Raw genomic sequence first — 24243 nt, forward strand, 5'->3', positions numbered from 1 at the left:
CCATTACCATTATCACCATCACTACCCTCACCATCATCATCACACCAGCATCATCACCATCATCATTATCACCATCACTACCCTCACCATTATGATTACACCAGCATCATCACCATCATCATCACCATCATCATTCTCACCACCATCATCATTGCCACCATCATCACCATCACCACCATCATCCTCCTCATTACCATCATCACATCATCACCATACCATCATCACCACCATCACCACCATCAGCATCAGCATCACCATCATCATCATCATCACCATCATCATCACACCATCACCACCACCACCACCATCAACACCATCATCACCATCATCACCACCATCATCACCATCAGCATCACCATCATCACCATCATCATCACCATCACCACCATCAGCATCAGCATCACCATCATCATCATCATCACCATCACCATCAACACCATCATCACCATCATCACCACCATCATCACCATCAGCATCAGCATCACCATCATCATCATCACCACCACCACCATCAACACCATCATCACCATCATCACCACCATCATCACCATCAGCATCAGCATCACCATCATCATCATCACCATCACCACCACCATCAACACCACCATCATCATCACCATCATCACCATCACAACCATCATCACCATCACCACACTCACTATTATGATCACACCACCATCACCATCATCATCATCACAATCATCATTCTCACCACCATCATCACCACCATCATTACCATCATCACCATTACCATTATCACTACCATCACCATCCGTCACCATCACATTACTACCATCATCACCATCAGCATCATCATGATCATTATACCACCATCATCATCACCACCACCATCATCACCATTACCATGATCGCATCATCACCATACTATCATCACCATCACCATCACCACCATCATCACCACCATCATCATCACCGTCACCACCATCCCCATGATTATCACCATCATCATCACCATACTATCAGCATCACCATCATCACCATCACCACCAGTATCATCATTATTGCCATCATCATCTTTCCCAGCCCCTGACATATGCATCTTTTTTGTGTGGAGCAGGAAGATAGCATTAGGGAAAGATTCCTAGCAGTACAGAATATTCATTAAAGGCAGGGGTTCTGGAACCAAATCGCTCGGGTTTAATCCCTGCTCTGCCCCTTCCTAGCTGTGTGACCTTCGGCAAGGTCCTCGCCCACTCTGGGCCTCAGTTTTCTCACCTGTGAAATGCAGATAATAGTACCTGCCTGTAAGTGAGCTAGTATCGCGCACAGCATAACACAGGGTACAGCTGATCATACTATTTTCAGTGAGATATGGGGGAAGAGAGGCCCAGAGAGCAGCAGTCACCTGCCTAGGTTCACACAGAGGGTGAGAGGGCAAGATTCAGTCCTGAGCCTCGCATCCGGAGCTCCCTGCTGCTTCTCCCATCCCCTACACCCCCTGCACTCAGCCTCAGCTCTGGTCTCGCCAGCAGGCAGGACCAGTGCCCAGGCCCACTCACCATGGGGAGCCGTAGATCCGGAAGCCCCGCACGGTGACCTCCGAGTCCTGAAGGTAGATGCAGTTGGTCAGCAGCGACTGCACGTTCTCATAGTTCTCCGGCTTCAGCTTCGACACAGATGGGAAGTAGTAAAAGTCCTGCTTGATGAGGTCGGCCATGAACTCCTGGTCAAAGGTCAGCTCGTGGTTGCCTGCGATCACGATCTTGTACTCGTAGGGCAGGCTGCCTGCAGGGGTGGACACAGATAGACACGCAGCACACAGCTGTCAGCTTTTCCAGAAGCCACAGCACAGCTGAGAGAGGGGCGGCCAGGAGGAAGCTGCTGGAATCGCTGACGGAGTACCTGCTGCCAGGCCCCCAACAGGTGTCTTCATCAGATCAGAGGAGGCAGCAGAGGATCACTCAGATCCTCAGACAGAGGATCACTGTCCCCATGGTCCTGCCTGCCCAGGCCTCCACTGGCCATTGGCCCCTGAGATCATCAGGAGGAGGCTGGACAGGTTCCTCCCAGGCCGCTAAGCTGCAGAGTGCCTGGCCTTATCCTGGGACTTCTCTGCCTCCATTTCTTCTTTCTGGACTAGTTGTCTACTGGAAGAAGACCCCTCACCCCACACCCCCATCCTAGCTGTCACCGGCCTCATGGTCCCAGGCCCCTACCCCCTGGGTATCTGGGACTCTTTATCCTCCACTTTCCGAAAGGAATCACAAGGTCTTTGCAGAACCCAGTTCAAACGTTTGGAGACCCCACACTCAGGAAACATTATAGGGCCGACCCCTACTGCCATGGAAATTCAAAGCCAAAACGCACTCTAGATGGAATCAAAACAAAAATGTCTATGTATACAGCCACCGAATTACAACAGTGTCATTCTAGCTTTGCCGTGTGAGAACTTTTGGGTAGTTCCTCCAAGGTACACATCTTTCTCTGGGGTCCAGTTTTACGGATGCCCTAGGCAGGAGTGTGCCACTCAGGAGACTGGCTGGGGCTGGTTTCTGGACAGCTGCCTGGCAGGCTTCACCCACCCGACTGGCTCTATACAGGAACAAGACCACCACGGCTCTTCCGTCTCAGTAAATGCCACTCGCCCCTGTGCCCCCTACTCCATCTGAGAGCCAGCCTGACCCCAGGCTCGGGCCCCTGACTCCCCAGTCCCCACCAGCCTCAGCTGCTGGGCTCTCATGGGCCTGGAGAGTCAAGATGGTACCTGTAAGCCCTGATTTGGATAAAAAATGAAATGTTGAAAGTGCACTTGGAGACCCAAGCCTTTCTCCCAGCCCCTTCTGGGCGGAGAGTGCCCTGGTGGGTCAGGCAAGTAGTGTGTGAAGGCACCAGCACAGCACAGGGGCCTCAGGGAGATGGGGGCCCAGACAGGAAAATGGTAACATTCCATAACCAGTTCACAAAGCAGTAACTGTGGCTAACAGACCGACACCTCGTGAGGCATCCCCTCTATCCCTGGGAGACCGTGACCTTCATCTGCTAAGTCACACACAAGGCAAGGTGCTGGAATACTCCTCTGGCCGTCAGGCTCCACTGAGCCCCTTCCCTGACACCCCCTTCACTCCTCACCCTCCCGGGCAATGCCCAGCAGCACGGGCACCGTGCTCTGTCCTCTGGGACAACACAGCAGCCCAGGAACAGCAGAGCCTTTTCCACCAGGACCAAAACCTCTACCTCTCCCGCTGTGTGAGCATTCCATGGGGAACCGAACTCCAGAAATGCCTCTGCTCCAAATACTAAGGATTGTTTTTCTTACTGGAAACGGATGCTCGCAATATGGGCTGAGACTCAGAAGATGTGCCATCACACTCAGCTCTCAGGAAGACTCTAGGAAGAGCTCGCCTCCCCATCCCTTATGTGAGCTCCCGGGAAGGGCAGAGTGAGGTTTACGGCAGTGCATGTCCTATAACTACAGCCATTATTATATCCTAATTGCAATGAAATAGAAGAGTCCAGAGCCCCTTTATAAGCTTCTTCTCCACTCCCAGCTAGATAAGACCTATGCCGTCTGTCTAACCACATGCCCTATGGCCACGGCAAATGACCAGTTCCCAGCCTGGCCAGGGAGGGTGGGCCAGGGCAGTGAGAAAGGGAACCCTGAGGTGAGATAGAAGTTTTCTGCAAAACAGGAAGAAAATCCCAATCTACTCATAGCTGACTCACCGACCACCCCAGACTGCTTTACAGGTTTGAGAACGCACACTGCTCTTTCTTCTTCAGGATTTATCAACTCCAGGGCGGGGGGCCACTGGTACATAGCAGGCCACAGAATCTCAGCTCCAGCAGCCTAGATCCCAGACCCACTGTGCCACCAACAAGCTGTATGACTTAGCTTCCCTGTGCCTCAGTTTCCTCACCTGTAAAATGAGAAAAGTAACGGCTACCTTGCAGAACTGTTCTGATATTATAGAAGATAATCAATGTACAAAACCTTTGATGTTCAAAAAAACCAAAGAGCTTCCCTGGGCCGGAGTTTGCAAACTAGAAGCAGGCAGGCCAGACCCACTCACAGACATATTTTGTTTGGCACAACTTTTTTTTAAAAACTTGAACTTGTTGCCAACATCAAAAATCTGAGACGTTCCTAATAACACTTCATTACTTGTTTTCTAAAAATAAAGAAATAAGTACAATTTAACCTCTGGCCATCCCGGTCCAGTCAGGAAGTGCTGAGTGTCTGTGTCCCCTTGGACAGGATGAATGCCTCCAGCTGGCCCCAGTCCCCACCTGTCCCTACCGTCTCACACCTAGTCTGCTTCATTCATTTGAAGGTACTGCCCACTCCTAACAGGCATTTGGGTTTCTGTGCCTGGGGACGTGAAGGGAGCAGCCTGGCCCTGGTCTGAGGTTCTTCCAATCAGGCTGCTGGGATGAGATTCTCCAAGCCCCTTCCACCTCCCCGACCTTCCTCTTGTTCATCAGAGCCCACCCTGGCCCAGTAGTGCTGGGAACTCTGCTTGCTGTGCTCTTGGGAGAGCTCCAAGACCATGGAGGCAGGCGGGTTTGCTTCCCCCAGCTCTGTCCCTAGCAGGCCCCAGCAGGAGTCTGGCGAATGAAGCCGCCCACAGCCCCACAGTGCAACCAGGCATGGTATGGAGAAGCCCTCTCCAGTGAGGCTCAGGCTGCGGAGAGGAGGGAAGAGGACTGTGTGGGCCTGAGCAGCTGGCGGTGGGCCGGGGAGGACACAGCAGGAAAGAGGGCCACTTCCGGACCGCTGGTGGAGAGCTGAGATCTCATTTCCCTAGAGCACCCCCAAGGTACTTGGTTCTATTATCTCCTCTTTGCAGCTGAGCAGAATGAGATGCAAAGGCTGGGAAACCCACCCAGGCCCCAGCGCTGTGGAGGGGGACGCTGGTCCAGCTGACCCCATACCTCTGGACGGGTGCCTCAGACTCCTCCAAGGCCAGCAGACCCAGAGTCAGTGTGCAACCCCTCACCGAGCCCCTCCCCAAACACACTGCAGCAGGGAGGCAGCCTGAACCCCCAGCTCAGGTCGGGGGTGGCCACCATCACTGCCTTCAGCTCTGATTCACCGCATTTCCACTTCAGATCACCCATCCATCCTGCCGCCCAAGCTGAGGATGTGGAGCCCGCGCTCAGGTATTTATGTCATGTCTTTGACTGGGGGTGTTACTTAAGCAAATTAGCAAATTACTCCAACTGTACAGTTCCATTTATTTCTGCAACTCCCGACTACTGGGGATTGGGAGGGGCGCAGAAGCTGTCAGCTCTCCCCTCTTCTTCTCACCTCAGCAGCGGATGACTGAGACTTCTTCCCTCCCAGAAAAGGGTGGATGGGGCACAAGGCCGAACTCCTGTACATAAAGCTGGGCAGCAGGGCAGGAGCCACCACCTGCTGGGGTGACACTCTCAAACACTCTCTGTTCCATGGCTTGGAGGCAAAGGGACATCCACTTATGAACACAGAAACTGTCCAGCACCACATCCCTCTGAGTCCAAAGTCACGAGTATGCCTGTGGATGTCCACCTGGACTTGGCAATTCATCAGCTGTGCATAACCTTCACAGACACTTAAGTGTTACTATCCCCAGGTTACAGCTGAGAAAACTGAGGCCCAGGGAGAGGTTGCATACGATCACACAAATCAATAGCAAAATGACTGACAATTACAGAGGACAATGGACATTTGGTAGACCCTATGGCAGTATCCTGAGGTGCACTCTGCACCGTCATGCTACCCTGCCTCTCAGTGGATGGATGGATGGATGGATGGATGGATGGATGCATGCATGCATGGATGGATGAATGGTTTATAGATATGGATGCACACATGGATAGACAGATGCATGCATGGATGGATGAATGGATGGTTTATAGATGGATGGATATATAGATGCACACATGGATGGATGGTTTATAGATGGATGGATGGATGGATGGATGGATGGATGGATGCATGGTTTATAGATAGACGGATGGATGAGTGGATGAATGGGTCCTTTGTAGGTGGATAGATGGATGAATGGTTTATAGATATGGCTGCACACATGGATAGATGGATGCATGCATGGATGAATGAATGGATGGTTTATAGATGGATGAATACATAGATGCATACATGGATGAACGGTTTATAGATGGATGGATGAATGGATGGTTTATAGATAGATGGATGGATGAGCGGATGAATGGGTGCTTTGTAGATGGATGGATATATAGATGCATACATGGATTGATGAATGGATAGATGGATGGCTTATGGGTGGATGGATGGATGGATGCTTTATAGATGTATATAGAGATGGATGAATGGATGGATGAATGAATGGATGGATGGTTTATGGATGAATGGATGGGTGGGTGGATGGATGCTTTATATATGTATGGATATATGGATGCACATATAGATGGATGGATGGATGGGTGGATGGATGGATGGTTTATAGATGGGTGGGTGGGTGGGTGGATGGATGGATGGTTTAATGGATGGATGGGTGGGTGGATGGATGGATGTTTTATATATGTATGAATATATAGATGCATATATAGATGGATGGATGGATAGATGGTTTATAGATAGATGGATACATAGATGCATACACAGATGGGTGGATAGATGAACTGACAGATGGGTGGATGGATGCATTTATCAATCAATCCATCCTTAGCTGGGTCTGACTGTCTCCTTTACACCAACTGACCTCCGTGTCGTCCCTTTTCCTCAAACGTTTCCTCCAACTGTCCCTGGCAGGACATTTTTTTCAGACCCACCCTCCTTACCCACAATCTTGATTGTCCATCTCTGAATCTTCCCCAATTAAACCTGCTCTCTTGCAGGTGGGTACGGGGGACAAAGAACAGAAGTTCCGGCATAGCCTGACCATCACAGAGTGGGGAGGAGGAATCTCCTCCTCTGTTCTAGGGCTGCTACCTCTATTGTTAGAGCCTAAGGCTGCATTAGTTTTCCAGTGTTCACATCACCCTGCAGTTCTTACCAACCCGAACATAGATAAAATTTCCAGTGACCAATCATTAGAGGCTCTCCTGCTTAGTTTCATCACAACCCTCCATCTAAACAGTGAATGAGGGGAGTGTTTCGGGGACCTCAGCCAACTAATTTATTTGCAGGGACTTTATGGGGAAAAATTAGATGAATACAAACTCTTCCGCCTAATGCCTGCACTGAACACAGAGGAAATGGATGTTGTTCTCTTTGCCCTTTCCTGCTGCTGTTCCTCCCTGCAGCAGATATGACACACAGGGAAGCTTCCCGTGGCCCTGATGACAGCTGCCTGAGAAGCCACCAGAAGCACCTGAACCTTGAGAAAGCAACTGTTCTCCAAGCAGATGTGGAAAGAGATTAGGCAGCACCAACCCTGGAGACCAGAACATAACGTGACCCCCTGAACCAAAGATGGATACAACATGGGGAAGCCGAAAGAAAAAGCCTCTCCACACAGCACCCTGGGCTGGGCACGGTGGACAGCAGTGCGGGTGCTGGGGGCTGTGCTTGCCTTGGTAAGACTCAGCAAGGGCACAGATGGGTCCAAATGCCTTTTCTTATCCACTTCCCCTCATCAACCCAACGGAAGCTAAGAATCCACTGAGCCTATCCTGAGTGCCCCTTAGGCTGAATGCCTACTTTCTTCCCTGAAGTTGGATCCACTGCAAAGCCCCCAGCCCTGGTCAGCTCTCCATGAGCCCTGATTAAACATGAGCCCAATGTCCCCATGTTTCAGACCCCGGCGAGACTCCGCTGGGGACACAGTCACGAACCAGACACCACCAAGAGGCCCGCAGATCTCCTAATCCACACCGCTCACTGGACAGGAGGAAACTGGAGCTCAGAAAGGGGAAGAGACTTGTCCAAGGTCAAACAGCGAGACAGTGTAGGGCTAGGACTTGAACCCTGGCCTCCTGCCTCTGAGATGCCTGAACAATGACCAGCCTCTGGTAGGACATGCCTGATGAGTAGACAGTTTAGGGGACTGGAAGGGTATGAGAGCATCTCGGAAGAGCGGAGCAGGGACTTGTGGCACTGGTCGGACCCTGAAACTGGAGACACGCCAGTCGGGCTCTGCTAGGTGGGCGAGGATGCTGATCTCCCTGCCTCTGCCACAAGCACCAGGTCCTTGACGCCAAAACCAGTCCTACCTCCCCTTGCTTTTGAGAGCTGGGGAGCAACGCTGCACGTCTGTATTCTCCATGAAAATATTCAGACCATCTTCCCCAAATGCCTCCTTTTTCCCCCAGCCAGATCATTCAAGATCCTGGCATTTGCTAGCCATGGATTTCTTGGTGAAAAGATGTTTAAGTATTAACCAGGAGAGTACTAGAGGATAACCCTATTGTTTTAACTTTTCATTTGCCACATACGTGTATTCAAATAGCTTTGCATCCACACACAGATTCCACACCGCAGCAAGCGCGGCTGCCACACGGGGCAGAGGGGGACACGCATGGAAGTCTCTGCTTTTTGTGCTTCCAAGATTAATCTCCCTCCAAAAGGTTACAATTCTTTATCGCTAACACTTACCCATCCCATTTAACAGAAAGTGCTGCCTCCAAACTGCATAATCTGTTAAATTCAACAAGATATGTGCAAGCTTCTCCACCATCGATGCCATTCCCGGAGCGAAGTATTGAGCCCGGCGGAGTTTTAGTGTTCTCTAAATGCAGTGACAATCAGGAAAATGCCCACTTATGGCTTCTTCCGCCCATTCCCATCTCGCAGAACACAGCAGAGGGGGATGGAATAAAGAGACGGCATAACGATCTCTGATTGCATTTTTAGTACGTCTTTGACAGTTCTGTGTTTAAACACTTGCCGATGTCTAGGAGATTCACATTAGCAGACTTCCTGGTATGGCGCATGGTCTAGAAACACACGGGGATGGAGCAAACTGCGAGAGTCAGCTGTGAGCCACCGCGGGGTCTTGGTGCAGTTCGGTGCATGAACGCCAGGAATAGCATCACACGGCCAAGCACACACAGAGGACCGTGGCTGACCATGCAGAGAAAGGGAATTCTGTGTGTAACCTGAACAGGCGGGAGAGCTCTAGAGTCAAGATGTCTGGGCCAACAGCCAAGGCTGAGTTCAGGGGAACACAGTGCAGGGCTGCACCTGCCGCCTGCAGAAGGTGAATTCTGCTACCCTGCACTGAGCGCCCAGTCCAGGCACTGCGACCAGCAACATGCATTCGATGCTTCCAGACACCCCTAGCAGACACGGGCCATTTTCCCCGTGACAGAGATGTGCAGCAGAGTGGGTAAGGGTGCAGGCTGGGTAGCCTGACTCCCATCTCTACCTCCCACTGGCTCTCTGGCCAGAATGAGAACCCTCACTTCCCTGAGCTTCAGTGTCCCCGTTTGTAAACATGTTTATGCTTCCCCACAGAGTACTTGCAATGATCAAGCTGGTGAAGACACGTGAGCCCCACGCTGTACCTCTACTTCTGCAGGGATTTGTTTTTAAGCAGGTTCGATAAGACACATGGACACAGAAATGACTGTCACAAAGGAGGCTTACACTCACAGTTCTCTAAAAACGCGAGTCACGCTCCACCATGCCTGGTCAGACAGGGAAGCACCAGGGACAGTGAGGAGGTAGCGGGTGAGGGGAAAACATGGGCAGCAGCCTGTTTTGTGTTTTCCAAAGGAAGGGTCGGGCAAGGCAACGGAAAGAGACTTAGGACTGTCTAGTTCGAATAATTCTGGCAGGTTCTGGGACACAGGGGCTGTCCCTAACTGTCTGGCACTGCCCCTGGGGTGATCAGGGCAGGTGGATAGTGGCCCTATCCACTTCACCATGGACTGTGGAGCGGTTGGGCTTGTGTAGTTATTTGCTGTATCTGAGAACTGATTAACCCTGGGAGGGACAATCCCCTTGGCTCAGCAAGGCCCGCAGATGTCAAAGCATCAGAATACAGAAAATAAAAGGCAAGGTTAATATAACCTGGATGTTAGCCATTTTCATTGCATTTTGGGGCTATTCAGGAAGATTAATGCTGCAATGTACGGCACAGCCCAGAAATGTGAGCTGCGAAGCTGGAGATGAGAACAGAGATTCTAGAAAGTCAGGTCACCTGCCTGGGGCCACACAGCAGCTCCGGGAGCCAGGTCTGCCTGCCCAGAGCTCAGTGCCACAACACCCCAGATAGAACAGATATCCTGGGATAGCAGACCCCAATGAGCTGCAGACCCCCGGCCTCATCCAGCCTCCACGGCTCCTGCACGGGAGGTTGCTGGATTCGAGACTCAGCTCTGGTGCCTGGATTTAAAAGGCAAATGTGATTTTTCTTCTGTTCCATCTTAATAGCCAAAATGTTTAACTTTCAAACATTTGTTTTTCCTGGGAAATGTTTTAAAAACAGGAACATTCAGTCCTAATCATCTTCAACTGCTTGTTTCCACTGCTACTGCAAAGCACATATGACTTCAGGCTGAAAGTTTTCTGTTTTTCCCCCAAAACCAAGGCTGCCTGTAGCTAGCAGGACTTTGTGGGAACCTCCTCAGAAGTCACAGTCCGGAAGAACACACGTGCCCAGAGCTGTGCGCAAAAGGCCCCTGGGGGCCCCTAGCTTCCCCAGCCAGGGGCTACCACACTTCCTGCAGTGCTCTGACCTCAGCCCTCCTCTTCCGACCCTGTACCCCTCTGGGTGCTTACGGCCTCCTGACATCTACATCTGCTGTTCCACACCCCGGGATCCTCTTCCCGCCCTGCTTTCTGAGTCAACTCCAATTCTACTTGCTCTTTATCAGCCAACCCAATGGCCGCTTCCTCCAGGACACCTTCCCAGAGCCCCTTCTCTTCACTCAACCCTAGTAGGATGATGGATGCCCCCCAACAAGCACCCGTGGACGTGCCTCTCACGGCCCTGACCAGGCTGTGCTATCACTGTGGATTGATTTGTCTGCTTCCCCAGCAGCCTAAGAGCCCCTTCAAGGCCCCCCGCCTGGTTCAGCACTCTACTCCCAGCACGGGGCTTGGTGACAAGTAGACACTCAACACACAGCCACTGAATCCCTGCGGTTCCATCATCCGTTACGACACAGGCAAGGGCCAGGGAGGTCACATGACTCCACAAAGGTCTCCTAAGTGATCAGCTACAGGATGTCCCCAGAGGCCAAACAGATGGCCCACGGATGGTAACCAACACTGTTAGGATGAGGTGAGCCCGTCAGGTGGCAGCATCCAAACTGTCATGGTCTCTGCTCACTCGGCAGACATCAAGAGTCCATGACATCAAGGCCCATGCCACGGAGCTGCCCCACGAGGCTGTGGGAGAGCCCTGGCCCAGGAGTTGGCTCAGCTCTCTACTATCTCACCATGCGACCTGGGGTGGTGAGGCCCTTCCCCGCCTCGTGCCCCAGTTTCCCTATCTGTTCCATGAAGACGTGACATAAAGGTCCTGACCTCCGAGAGCCCTTTCAATTCTCTGAGACTCTCCAGGCAGGTGTGTATGTGGTGCTGGGGTGGGGTGCCCACGGAGGGTGTTAACAGGGTCAGATGGTGGGACCCAAAAGGCCCTTGTGTAGGATGCGATTCTGAATGCCCATGTTTGTCTCCACTTGTGGCTGACATCCCATGAAATTGGCAATAAAGGAAGGAAAAGGCATGGCCTGCCAAGGACAGGTTTGGAAGCCGGAAAGAAATGGATGGGTGGACTGGCTTAGCTGAGCAAAGACAACTAAAACCAAAGTCATGGAAGTGGGTAAGAGGAATGTGGAGCTACAAGAAGCAAGGTGCGCTGTGGCCAGATCCCAAGGGGGTCTCAGGGACTAGGAGCCCAAGAGCTGCAGTCTGACTTAGACCCTGTATGAGAAGCAGGTGGGACCCGGGCCCCTCCCACCTTGCACCCATCCAGCAGCCATGCCCTTTGCCTCTCATCCCCACAGAAGTGGGGAGCACCCCCAGGGGCACACAAAAACTCCATAGAGCCCCATTTAGGGAACACTGAGGCCAGGGGATGAACCCTGGGGTCCCAACCTCCAGACCCACTTAGCTATCAAATCTGGAAGCCAGACTTGGAAAGGGAAAACTGGGGAGAAAAACAGATCCAGGAGGAAAAACCCACAGATATCCATATAGGGGTTGCCCAAAGACATGGCCAGGGCCCCATGATCACATCCCCCTACCCCCACCACACACACACACACACACACATGCACACACACACGCACACACACACACGCACACAGAACTAACCAACAGCTTTCAGATGTTCAATTCATATACACAAATGCAGTGTCATCAGGCTTCTGGGAAAAACCCCACAGTGAAGGCTAGGCGCAGTGGCTCACACGTGTAATCCCAGCACTTTGGGAGGCTGAGGCAGGTGAATCACCTGAGATCAGGAATTCAAGACCAGCCTGGCCAACATGGCAAAATGCTGTCTCTACTAAAAATACAAAAATTAGCCAGGCATGGTGGCAGGTGCCCATAATCTCAGCTACTCAGGAGACTGAGGCAGGAGAATCACTTGAACCTGGGAGGCAGAGGTTGTAGTCAGTCGAGATCACGCCACTGTACTCCAGTCTGGGCAATAGAGCAAGACTCTGTCTCAAAAAAGAAAGAAGAAAGAAAGAAAAGAAAGAAAGAAAGAAAGAAAGAAAGAAAGAAAGAAAGAAAGAAAGAAAGAAAGAAAGAAAGAAAGAAAGAAAGAAAGAAAGAAAGAAAGAAAGAAAGAAAGAAAGAAAGAAAGAAAGAAAGAAAGAAAGAAAGAAAGAAAGAAAGAAAGAAAGAAAGGAAGGAAAGAAAGAAAGAAAAGAAAGAAAAGAAAGAAAAGAAAGAAAAGAAAGAAAAGAAAGAAAAGAAAGAAAGAAAGAAAGAAAGAAAGAAAGAAAGATCCCCCACAGTGAAAATAGAGTCAGAGGCCAAATCAAACAAGGAAAGGAAATCAGAGGAAAGACGGCTGAGGCAGGAAAATGCTTGTTTTTAACCATATCATTGACATCTTTGTTGAGATAATAAAATATTGCACCCATGAAATTTTAGCAGGTTGCTTTTACAAAAGAAATAAAAACATAGCAGGATATTTTTTAATTTGGCCAAAAGTAGGAAGATGAAGTCAAGGAAACCTCCCAGAGACTAAAATAAAAAAGACAATGAAGTAAATAACAGGTGAGAAAAGATTTAAAAATCAGGCTGGCTGCAGTGGCTCCCATCTGTAATCCCAACACTTTGAGAGGCTGAGGTGGGAGGACAGCTTGAGCCCAGGAATTCAAATATTCAGTGACCTATGGCTGCACCACTGCACTCCGGCCTGGGTGACAGAGCAAGATCCTGTCTCTTTAAAAACAAACAAACAAACAAACAAAAAAAAAAAAACATAAGCCCAACATGTGAGTACTACAAGTTGCAGAAAGAGAAATCAGAGAAAGAGATGGAAGAAAAAACTGAAAATGAGAAAAGTTCCTAAATTAAAGGACAAAATTTTTCCATTAAGAGAGTGCTCAGAAAAAAATAAATGGAAAAAAAAGACCCACATTAAGCACATTCTCCAGAAACCCAACAGGTTATATATAAAGGATGAAAAATCCCAACAGCGGTGGAACTGAAAAAACAAAAACGGAAAAATGCCTTCCAAATTCTAGGGGAAAATGATTTGCAACCCAGAATTCTTTACCTAGATAAACTATTAGTTAAGACAAGACAGAATAAAGATCTTTTCTAACATGCAAGTCTGCCAGAGATTTATCTCTTGTGCACTTTCTCAGAGAGCTATTGGAGGGTGTGCTCCACCAAAACGAGGGAATAAACCAAGACCCAAAGCCTCCAAGAAAAACAAGAGGACAGATGACCTAGCACATCTCACCACACTACAGAGGGGCATTTAAAGCTCTGCAGAAGGCGTGACGATGAGCTATGATGGGCACATGAAAATATAAGCAAACAAAATAATTAACTACTTTAAAAAATAATGTCAGCCAGGCGCGGTGGCTCACGCCTGTAATCCCAGCACTTTGGGAGGCCGAGGAGGGCGGATCACAAGGTCAGAAGATCGAGACCATCCTGGCTAACATTGTGAAACCCCGTCTCTACTAAAAATACAAAAAAATTAGCCGGGCATGGTGGCGGGCGCCTGTAGTCCCAGCTACTCGGGAGGCTGAGGCAGGAGAATGGCGTGAACCTGGGAGGCAGAGCTTGCAGTGAGCCAAGATCGTGCCACTGCACTCCAGCCTGGGCAACAGAACAAGACTCTGTCTCAAAAAAAATAATAATAATAAAAATAAATGTCATATAATGAATATTCAACCAAAAATTGTGATAGGAATACTAACAGGTGAAAAGATGCACATGTCAGTGGGGAAGCTAAACCTCTAAATCTTCAGTTCCCATTGTAAGAAATCTAAAAGTAATGTCTAAATTAAAAAATCAAAACATAGCAATCCCAGGTTGTTCCTTTGAGAAACAAGGGAAGCAGCTCTAGAGCTGCACTGGGAGTGGGAACCAGGCCTCGGGAGGCGGCTGCTATCTTGAACATAAGCCTTGTAGCACTCTGTGACTCACAGTGCACATATTACCTGAATGTAAATAAAATGTTGATTAAATAAAAAGAAGCATCTGCAAAGCCAGGTGCTTCTCATCTACTTCCCAACTCTGTCCAGGGCCACCCTGACCTCTCACTTGCTCTGCCTGTTGCTCAAAACCTACAACCAAAGCAAACTGGGCCACGATTAAGATTGATGGAAAGACAGAGCAAGTGGAAAATCAAAGCTGGCTGATTCATCCGAGACTCAGAGGGTCTGAGTGTTGGAATGACGCTGGCACCAGGTTCAAAGGCAGGCGATCCAGCTGAGCACCTCACCTGGACAGGTCAAGCAACTGCTAATGACATCACTGTTACCACCTGCTGAGAATCTCAGCCACCTCCCTCGTGCTCTATTTCTTACCCTCGCAACAGTCCCACAAAACAGGCAATATTACTATTTGGCAGATGAAGAAATCAAGGCTCATAAAGTTAAGGAACTCCACAACTGATCGGCGAAGAAGTGGGAATTTGAACCTGGGTGCATCTGAAGCTGAAGCCCATGATTTTCCCCTCAGTCACAACCACTTAGACATATATTCTTAGGTTTTTTCATTAAATATTTCTCAAAAAAACAAAAGTAAAGAGTGTTGCCATACATTTGAGTCTTTATGATATCTCTCCTGTTATGAGCAGCTCTCAATGACTTTATTTTAAGCAATGTAATACTCTGAGCAAGACTTTGTGGCTGTTATAAACAAAGAAGCAATACAGAGAAGCACTTTGAGGATGAGGATTAAGGATCTTTGAGCACATGCTCCTCCGCAAAGTCAACAACAACACTGGCAAAAGTTGTCAAAATCTACTTTTTTAAAATTCTGGAAATTAACCAACAATCCGAGGAGCATATATGCAAGAAAAAGAGCTGAGTTGTGCAGCACTCTAACTTGGCCTCTTCTCAGCCTCCTCTTCGCAAGCCTGTAGCAGCCTGAAAATCAGCAGTCTCAGAACAATTGCAGCTGTGAAAATTACCAGCCTAGCAGTCACTGGAGGGGGAAAAATAGCTTTGAGACTCCCAAGAAAGCCCCTTTCACTATTTGGCATATAAAGCCTCATTTGTAGAACTTGTCTTTTTTAGAGATGAGGTCTCACTATATTGCCCAGGCTGGTCTCAAACTCCTGGCCTCAAATGATCTTCCCATCTCAGCCTACCAAAGTGCTAGGATTACAGGTGTGTGCCACTGTACCCAGCCAGGACTTGTCTTTATTTGACCTGACTCAGAGCTTGCTCAATAAGGAAAGTCCTATCCCCAAAATATTTGTTAAAAACAATCAGCAGCAGTTGTCTAACATCACAGCTTCCCAAGGAGGTCATACCAGTTAGGGCAAACAAGAGGCCAGTCAAGAAACTTAAAATGAAAATCTGGAGAATGAGGCATCCACACGGCACCTAGAGGATCATGCTCATGTGCAGGGCTGTGCATGTGCCCGGGAAAGGGGCCCTCGTCATTCACCTCAGAATGACCCTGAGGCTCTGCACATGCAAGAAGCTAAGGTTTTTGTAAAATGCTAGGGTGTTGAGGATGTGCCCCAAAACAGTGGTTGGGAGCCCCTCAGCAAATGATGAGAGACTTATCAGCTCAAGGCATGTAAGGAAATCTCTGACCAGTCATCAGCTGACAACTAAGCTAACCAAGCAGAGACTTTAGTAGCCACACGTGATGGAGAATACAAACACCAGAGTTTCCAGGACATTCACCAAACAAACAACAACAAACCTTGGTGCCAGGCGGGGATCTGATGCCCACAGTCAGCAAATTATGTTATTTAAAACAGCCACAGTCTTAAGTGTGGTGGTGCTCGCCTGTGGTCTTAGCTACTCAGGAGGCTGAGGCAGGAGCATCACTTGAACCCAGGAGATGGATATTGCTGTGAGCCAAGATCGTGCCACTGCACTCCAACCTGGATGCAGTGAGACAGAGTGAGACCCTGTCTCAAAAAAACAACAAACAAACAAAAATCCATTTTTTGTTTTGGTTTGTTTTTGTTTTTTGGGTTTTTTTTTTTTTTTTTAGATGGAGTCTCACTTTGTCGCCAGGCTAGAGAGCAGTGGCACGATCTCGGCTCACTGCAACCTCTGCCGCCCAGGTTCAAGCGATACTCCTGCCTCAGCCTCCTGAGTAGCTGGGACTACAGGCACATGCCACCACACCCGGCTAATTTTTGTATTTTTAGTAGAGTCGGGGTTTCACCATGTTGGCCAGGATGGTCTTGATCTCTTGACCTTGTGATCCACTTGCCTCAGCCTTCCAAAGTGCTGGGATTACAGGCGTGAGCCACCACGCCTGTCCACAACAACATCTAGTATTTTTTTAAATGAAACACAAAGAAACAAGAATGTATCGTCCTTAGACAAGGAAAAGAGCAGTCAATAGAAATTGTCCTTGAGGAAACCCAGATGGTGGACATAACTAAATAAAGGCTTTAAATCAGCTATTAGAAATATGTTCAAAGAACTAGACTGTCTAAAGAATTCAAGAACATTATGAGAATGATGTGTTCACAAATAAAGAATATCAATAAGGAGATATAACTGTAAAAAAGAATCCAGTTCTGGAGTTGAAAAGTAAAATACCTGAAATGACATTTTCATTAGAGGGTATCAACAGCAGTTTCAAGCTGGCAGAAGAAAGAATGAGCAAACCTGAAGACAGATCTGTTGAAATCATCCAGTTTGAGGAACAGAAAGGAAAAAATGAGGAAAAATGAACAGAGTCTCAGAGACCTGTGGGACACCATTGGGTGCATTAATGTGTGTGAAAAGAGGAGCCACAGAAGGAAAAGTGAGAGGGGACAGAAAGAGTAATTAAAGAAACAATAGCTGTATTTCCAAACAATAGCTCACGCCTGTAATCCCAGCACTTTGGGAAACTGAGGTGGGTGGATTACTCGAGGCCAGGAGTTCAAGACCAGCCTGGCAACACCCCATCATGGCAAAACCCCATCTCTACTAAAAACACAAAAATTAGCTGGGTGTCGTGGTGTGCACTGTGCACCTGTAGTCCCAGCTACTTGGGAGGCTGAGGCACAAGAATTGCTTGAACCTGGGAGGCAGAGGTTGCAATGAGCCAAGATTGTGCCACTGCACTCCAGCCTGGTGACAGATGGAGACTCTGTCTCAAAAAAAAAAAAAAAAAAAAAAAAGAAAGAAAAGAAAAGAAAAAAAAAAGAAACAATAGCAAAACCTACCCAAACTTGATGAAAAACATTAATCTACACATCCAAGAAGTTCAAGTAACTGCAAACATGATAAACTCAAAGAGGTCCACACCGAAACACATCATAATCAAACTGTCAGAAAGCAGACAATCACTCATCACACACAAATAATCCTCAATAACAGCTGACTTCTCATCAGGAACCATGATAACCAGAAGGCAGTGGGATACACAAATGCTGGGAAGAACTGTCAACCAGCAATTCTACATCCAACAAAACTATCCTTTAAAAATGGAGAAATTAAGTCATTCCCAGATAAACAAAAACAAACTGAATCTATCACTAGCAGACACTCTCTACAAAAAATACTGAATAGACTCTTTCAGACTGAAATGAAAGGGCACCAGACGGCAACTCAAATCCATATGAAGAAATCGCACTGGTAAAGGTAACTACACAGGTAAATATAAAAGACAGTACAGGCCAGGCGCGGTGGCTCATGCCTGTAATTCCAGCACTTTGGGAGGCTGAGGCAGGCAGATCACGAGGTCAGGAGATTGAGACCAGCCTGGCCAACATGGTGAACCCCCATCTCTACTAAAAATATAAAAATTAGCTGGGTGTGGTGGCACGTGCCCGTAATCTCAGCTACTCGGGAGGCTGAGGCAGGAGAATTGCTTGAACCAGGGAGTCGGAGGCTGCAGTGAGTCAAGACAGAGCGAGACCCTGTCTCAAAAAAAAGAAAGAAAGAGTACAATTGTATTTCTGTTTGTAACTCTTTTGTTCTCCTATCCAGTTTAAAAGACAACTACACTAAGGAACACAGTCATGGACTGTTAATGACAGAGAGGTATTCTGAGAAATGCACTGTTAGGTGATTTTGATATTGTACAAACAGCATAGAGTGTACTTATGCAAACCTAGATCGTACAGCCTACTACATACCAAAGCTATACGGTACAGCCCATCACTCGCAGGCTACAAACCTGTACAGCACGTTATTGTACTGAATACTTCAGGCAATCGTAACACAATGGTAAGTATTAGTGTATCTAAACATAGAAAAGTAAGTACAATTACAGTGTTGTAATCTTATGGGACCACTGTAGTATATATGGTCTGTCATTGACAGAAACATCATTACACACAGCACATGACTGTAGTTATAAAACTGTGTTAATGAGCTTATAATGCACAAAGATGTAATTTGTATGACAATAATAGCATCAAGGAGGGGGAGGGCATGGAATTCTACATTAGAGCACAGTTTTTGTATATTTATGAAATTAGGTTGCTATTAATCAAAACGAGATTGTTATAAGGTAAAAAAAAAAAATTAATTATAATCCCCAGGGCAACAACTAACAAAATTTTTCAATATAGTAAAAGAAATGAAATTAAAATAGTGAACTAGAAAATATCTATTTAACACAAAAGAAGGCAATAATGGAAGAAAAGATGGACAAAAAATATATAAGATATATAGAGAACAAAAAGCAAAATGGCAGATATAAACCCTACTTTGTCAGTAGTTACATTAAATATAACATGCTTAAACACTCCAGTCAAAAGAAGGCAGAGATTAAAATTTTAATTTTTTAAAAATCCAATTATCTGTTGTTTATAAAAGACACACTTTAGATCCAAAGAAACAAGTGGGTTGAAAGTAAAAGAAGGGAAAAGATATACAAACAGTATCCAGACGCCAAAAGAGAGCTGTAGTCGCTATACCAGCATCAGAAAAAAATAGATTTGAAGACAAAAATTGTTACTAGAGGAAAGGAAGAATATTTTATAATGATAAAAAGCCCAGCAACAGATGGCTTCACTGGTGATTTGTATCAAACATTTCAAGAATTAACACCAGTCCTTGACAAACTCTTCCAAAAAGCAAAAGAAGAGAAAATACTTCCCAGCTCAGTCTAGGAGGCTTTAATATCAAAACCAGACAAAGCTATCACAAGAAAAGAAAACCACAGACCTAGATTCCTTCTGAATATAGGCGCAAAATCCTCAAAAAAATACTAGCAAGTCCAATCAAGCAATAACAAAGGATTAGACACCATATAAAAAGGGATTATACACCATCACCAAACGGGATTGAACTCAGGAATGTAAGGTTCGTTCAACAAACAACAACAATTAATGTAATATACCGTAATAAGGGGGAAAACATATGATCATCTCAACAGACACAGAAAAGCATTTGACAAAATAAAACACCCTTCCATGATTTAGATACACACACACACACACACACACACACACTCTTGGCCGGGTGCAGTGGCCCAGCACTTTGGGAGGCTGAGGTGGATGGATCATTTGAGGCCAGGAGTTTAAGACCAGCCTGGCCAACACAGCGAAAACTCTGTCTCTACTAAAAATACAAAAATAAGCCAGGCATGGTGCTGCACATCTGTAATCTCAGCTGCTTGGGAGGTTGAGTCACGAGAATCACTTGAACCTGGGAGGCAGAGGTTGCAGTGAGCCAAAATTGCACCCTCGCACTCCAGACTGGGCAACAGGGCAAGACACTGTCTCTAAACAAAACAAAAAACACAGAACAAACTGGGAAGAGAAGGGACCTTCTCAACCTGACAAGGAACATCTCTGAAGGTTCCTCAGTGAGCTAGGCATGGTGATGCACACCTGCAGCCCTAACTGTTTGGGAGGCTGAGGCGGGAGAATCACCTAAGCCCAAGCTTTCAAGGCCAGCCTAGGCAATATAATGAGACCCTGTCTCTAAATAAACAACTAAATACATACATATTACAAATCCCACAGCTAACATCATACTTAATAGTGAAGGACTGAAAGTCTTCCTCCTAAGATCAGTCAGAAAACAAGGAGGTCCACTATTACCACGTCTATTCAGCATTATGCTTGAGGTTTTAGCCGGGACAGTGAAGCATGAAAAAGAAATAAAAGCATCCAGAATGGAAGGGAAGAAATAAAACTGTCTCTATTCACAGATAAACACGATCCTGTGGCCACAAGTCAAGGAAGCCAAAAATTGCCAACAGCCACCACAAGCTACAAGAGGCAAGGAAGGATTCCCTGCTTCCTTTCCCTCTCCAGAGCCTCCAGAAGGAACACAGCCCTGCTGACACCTGAATGTCAGATTTCTGACCCCCAGAGCAGTGAAAGGATACCTTACCTTTCTGGGTTTTTTTTTTTTTTTTTTTTTGAAGATGGAGTCTCACTCTGTCGCCCAGGCTGGAGTGCAGTGGCACAATCTTGGCTCACTGCAAGCTCTGCCTCCCGGGTTCACGCCATTCTCCTGCCTCAGCCTCCCAAGTAGCTGGGACTATAGGTGCCTGCCACCATGCCGGCTAATTTTTTTGTAGAGATGGAGTTTCACCGTATTAACCAGGATGGTCTTGATCTCCTGACCTCGTGATCCACCCACCTCGGACTCCCAAAGTGCTAGGATTACAGGCGTGAGCCACCGCACCCGGCCCATTTCTGTTATCTTAAACCAAGAAGCTTGTGATAACTTGTTACTGCAGCCTATAACAGTCAAAGTGCTGGAAACCAAAGACAAGAAACTTTCAAGCAATTGCGGTGGAGGAAAGCACACGTTATCTTCAAAGAATCAACAGTAATGCTGATAGCTGATCATTCAACATGGAGCAATTACACTGAGAAGTTCTGTTGCTGAGATTATGAATGGGTTTCTAGAGCTTCCTGCAACAGATTGGAAAATGCTCTGAAAAATATGTCAGAAACAGAAAATAGCTCTAGTGATGGCAGTTTCACCTGTTATAGGCTAAAAATTGTGTCCCCCTCTGCAAAATGAACATGTTGAAGTCTTAATCCCAAGTACCTCAGAATGGGATGGCATTTGGAGACAGGACCCTTAGTGAGGTAATTCAGGTAAAATGAGGTCATATGAGTGGGCTCTAATTCAGTGACTGGTGTCCCTATAACAAGAGGACATTGGCCCGGTGCAGTGGCTCATGCCTGTAATCCCAGCACTTTGGGAGACCAAGATGGGTGGACCACCTGAGGTCAGGAGTTTGAGGCCAGCCTGGCTAACATGGTGAAACCCCATCTCTACTAAAACTACAAATAGCTGGGCATGGTAGCGGGCACCTGTAATCCCAGCTACTCTGGAGGCTGAGGCAGAAGAATCGCTTGAACCCCAGGACAGAGGTTGCTGTGGGCCGAGATCATATTACTGTGCTCCAGCCTGGGTGACAGAGTAAGACTTCATCTCAAAAAAAAAAAAAAAAAAAGGACATCACGAAGGCACAGACAGGCAGAGAAGCCCATATGAGGACACAGTGAGAAGACAGCCATCTGCAAGTCAAGGAGAGAGGCCTCAAAAGAAATCAACCTGCCAACATCTCAACCTCAGATTCTGGAACTGGGAGACAACAGGTTTCTATTGTTTGGGCCTCCCAGTCTCCGGTACTCGGTCAGGGAAGCCCTATCAAACTAACACAGTATCAATGCAGAAAATGCACTTGAAGAATCTGAATACAAACGTTCCATAAGATGCGAAAGAACAGAAATATATGTCTCAATCCCAGCACTTTGGGAAGCTGAGGCAAGTGGATCACCTGAGGTCAGGAGTTTGAGACCAGCCTAAGCAATGTGGCAAAACCCCATCTCTACTAAAAATACAAAAATTAGCTAGGTGTGATGGTGTGCACCGGTAGTCCCAGCTGCTCAGGAGGCTGAGGAGCGGAGGATCACCTGAGCCTGAAAGTTGAGGCTACAGTGAACCATGATGGAGCCCTATTCCTTAATAATACTGGTGGTTCCTTTAAGATGAAGAACTTTGGGAGGCCAAGGCGGGAGGATCCCTCGAAGCCAGGAGTTCAAGACCAGCCTGGGAAACATAGTGAGACCTTGTCTCTACAAAAATTCAAAAAATAAGCTGGATGTGGTGGCAAACACCTACAGTCCCAGCTACACAGGAGGCTGAGGTGGGAGGATTGCTTGAGCCCATGAGATCAAGGCTGCAGAACCAAGAACACCACTGCACTCCAGCCTTGGATGAGACCCTGTCTCTAAAAAGAAGAAAATTGGCTGGGAGCGGTGGTTCACGCCTGTAATCCCAGTACTTTGGGAGGCCAAGGAGGGCGGATCACCTGAGGTCAGGAGTTTGAGACTAGCCTAGCCAACATGGTGAAACCCCCTCTCTATTAAAAATACAAAAATTAGCCAGGTATGGTGGTGGGCGCCTGTAATCCCAGCTACTTGGGAGGCTGAGTCAGGAGAATTGCTTGAACCTGAGAGGCAGAGGTTGCAGTGAGCCTAGATTGTGTCACTGCACTCCAGCCTGGCTAACAGTGTGAGACTCTGTCTCAATAAAGAAATAAATAAATATTTAAATTTAAAAAAAGAAAGTAGAATGGTGGATGCCTGGGGCTGGGGAGAGGAGGGAGGAAGAAGTTATTTAATGGATCATTCCATTTGGGGAGACAAAAAATGTTCTAGAGAGGAAAGGCAATGATGTTTGTACAACAATGTGAATGGTCTTAATGCCACTGAACTATACACTTTTAAAAGGCTAAAATGATCAATGTCATGTATATTTCACCACAATTTAAATAAATAATCTGGGGAGCCTGGATCCTAGACAAGTAGAAGCGTCAGCAGGCAGAACTGTAGGCTCTTGGAGCTCTGAGAGTTCTAGCAATGCAGCTTTTCAAATCTTAGAATCCTGGGCCAGGCATGGTGGCTCACGCCTGTAATCCCAGCACTTTGGGAGGCTGAGATGGACGGATCACGAGGTCAGGAGATCGAGACCACCCTGGCTAACATGGTGAAACCCTGTCTCCACTAAAATACAAAAATAAATAAATAAATAAAATAAAATAAAATAAAACATTAGCTGGGCATGGTGGTGGGCACCTGTAGTCCCAGCTACTCGGGAGGCTGAGGCAGGAGAATCACTTGAACCCAGGAGGCGGAGCTTGTAGTGAGCCGAGACTGTGCCACTGCACTCCAGCCTGGGCAACAGAGCGAGACTACATCTCAAAAAAAAAAAAAAAAAAAAAATGAGTAAGACTAAAAGTTCCTATTTTTAAAATTTTAAAATATTTATGGCTCGGTGTGGTGGCTCACACCCTTAATCCTGGCACTTGGGGAGGTTGAAAAAGGAGGATTGCTTGAGCCCGGAAATTTGAGACCAGCCTGGGACACACAGGAAAACCTCGTCCCTACAAAAAATAAAAAAATGAGCCAGGTGCGGTGGAATGTGCCTGTGCTCCCAGCTACTTGGGAAGCTGAGGTGGGGGGTTGCTGAAGCCCAGGAAGGCGAGGCTGCAGCGAGCTGTGATCACGCCACTGCACTCCAGCCTGGGAGACAAAACAAGACTCTGTCTCAAAAAAATAACAATAAAATACTTATTCGTAAAGCCAAGTGTTTTAAGGCTAAATAAACATTTTGAATGTTAGGATACACTAAAATAAAATCATCTTGCTCCCCCTCTGTTTATTCATTTCCCCATTCCCCAGTTCTCTTTCTTGGCCCTAGTAAGTTTTGGTCGGCCCCCTCTAATCCCTTCCTCTGTGGCCGAGGGTTATGGAGGGAGACACGCTCAGGCAGCTGGGGAGC

The 24243-nt window shown here is 47.3% G+C and overlaps 1 protein-coding gene across 1 annotated transcript in view; it reads right to left on the reverse strand.

The window, feature by feature from the left end:
- Positions 1–24243, reverse strand: part of MPPED1 (metallophosphoesterase domain containing 1) — a 97475-nt gene that overhangs the window by 32697 nt on the left and 40535 nt on the right. Inside the window, exon 4 of the mRNA XM_038007349.2 lies at positions 1521–1746. Coding sequence (XP_037863277.1) covers positions 1521–1746 — 226 coding nt within the window. The remainder of the gene's footprint in view (positions 1–1520; positions 1747–24243) is intronic.

This window comes from Chlorocebus sabaeus, chromosome 19 (assembly GCF_047675955.1).
Source record: "Chlorocebus sabaeus isolate Y175 chromosome 19, mChlSab1.0.hap1, whole genome shotgun sequence".
Taxonomy (NCBI): Eukaryota; Metazoa; Chordata; class Mammalia; order Primates; family Cercopithecidae; genus Chlorocebus; species Chlorocebus sabaeus.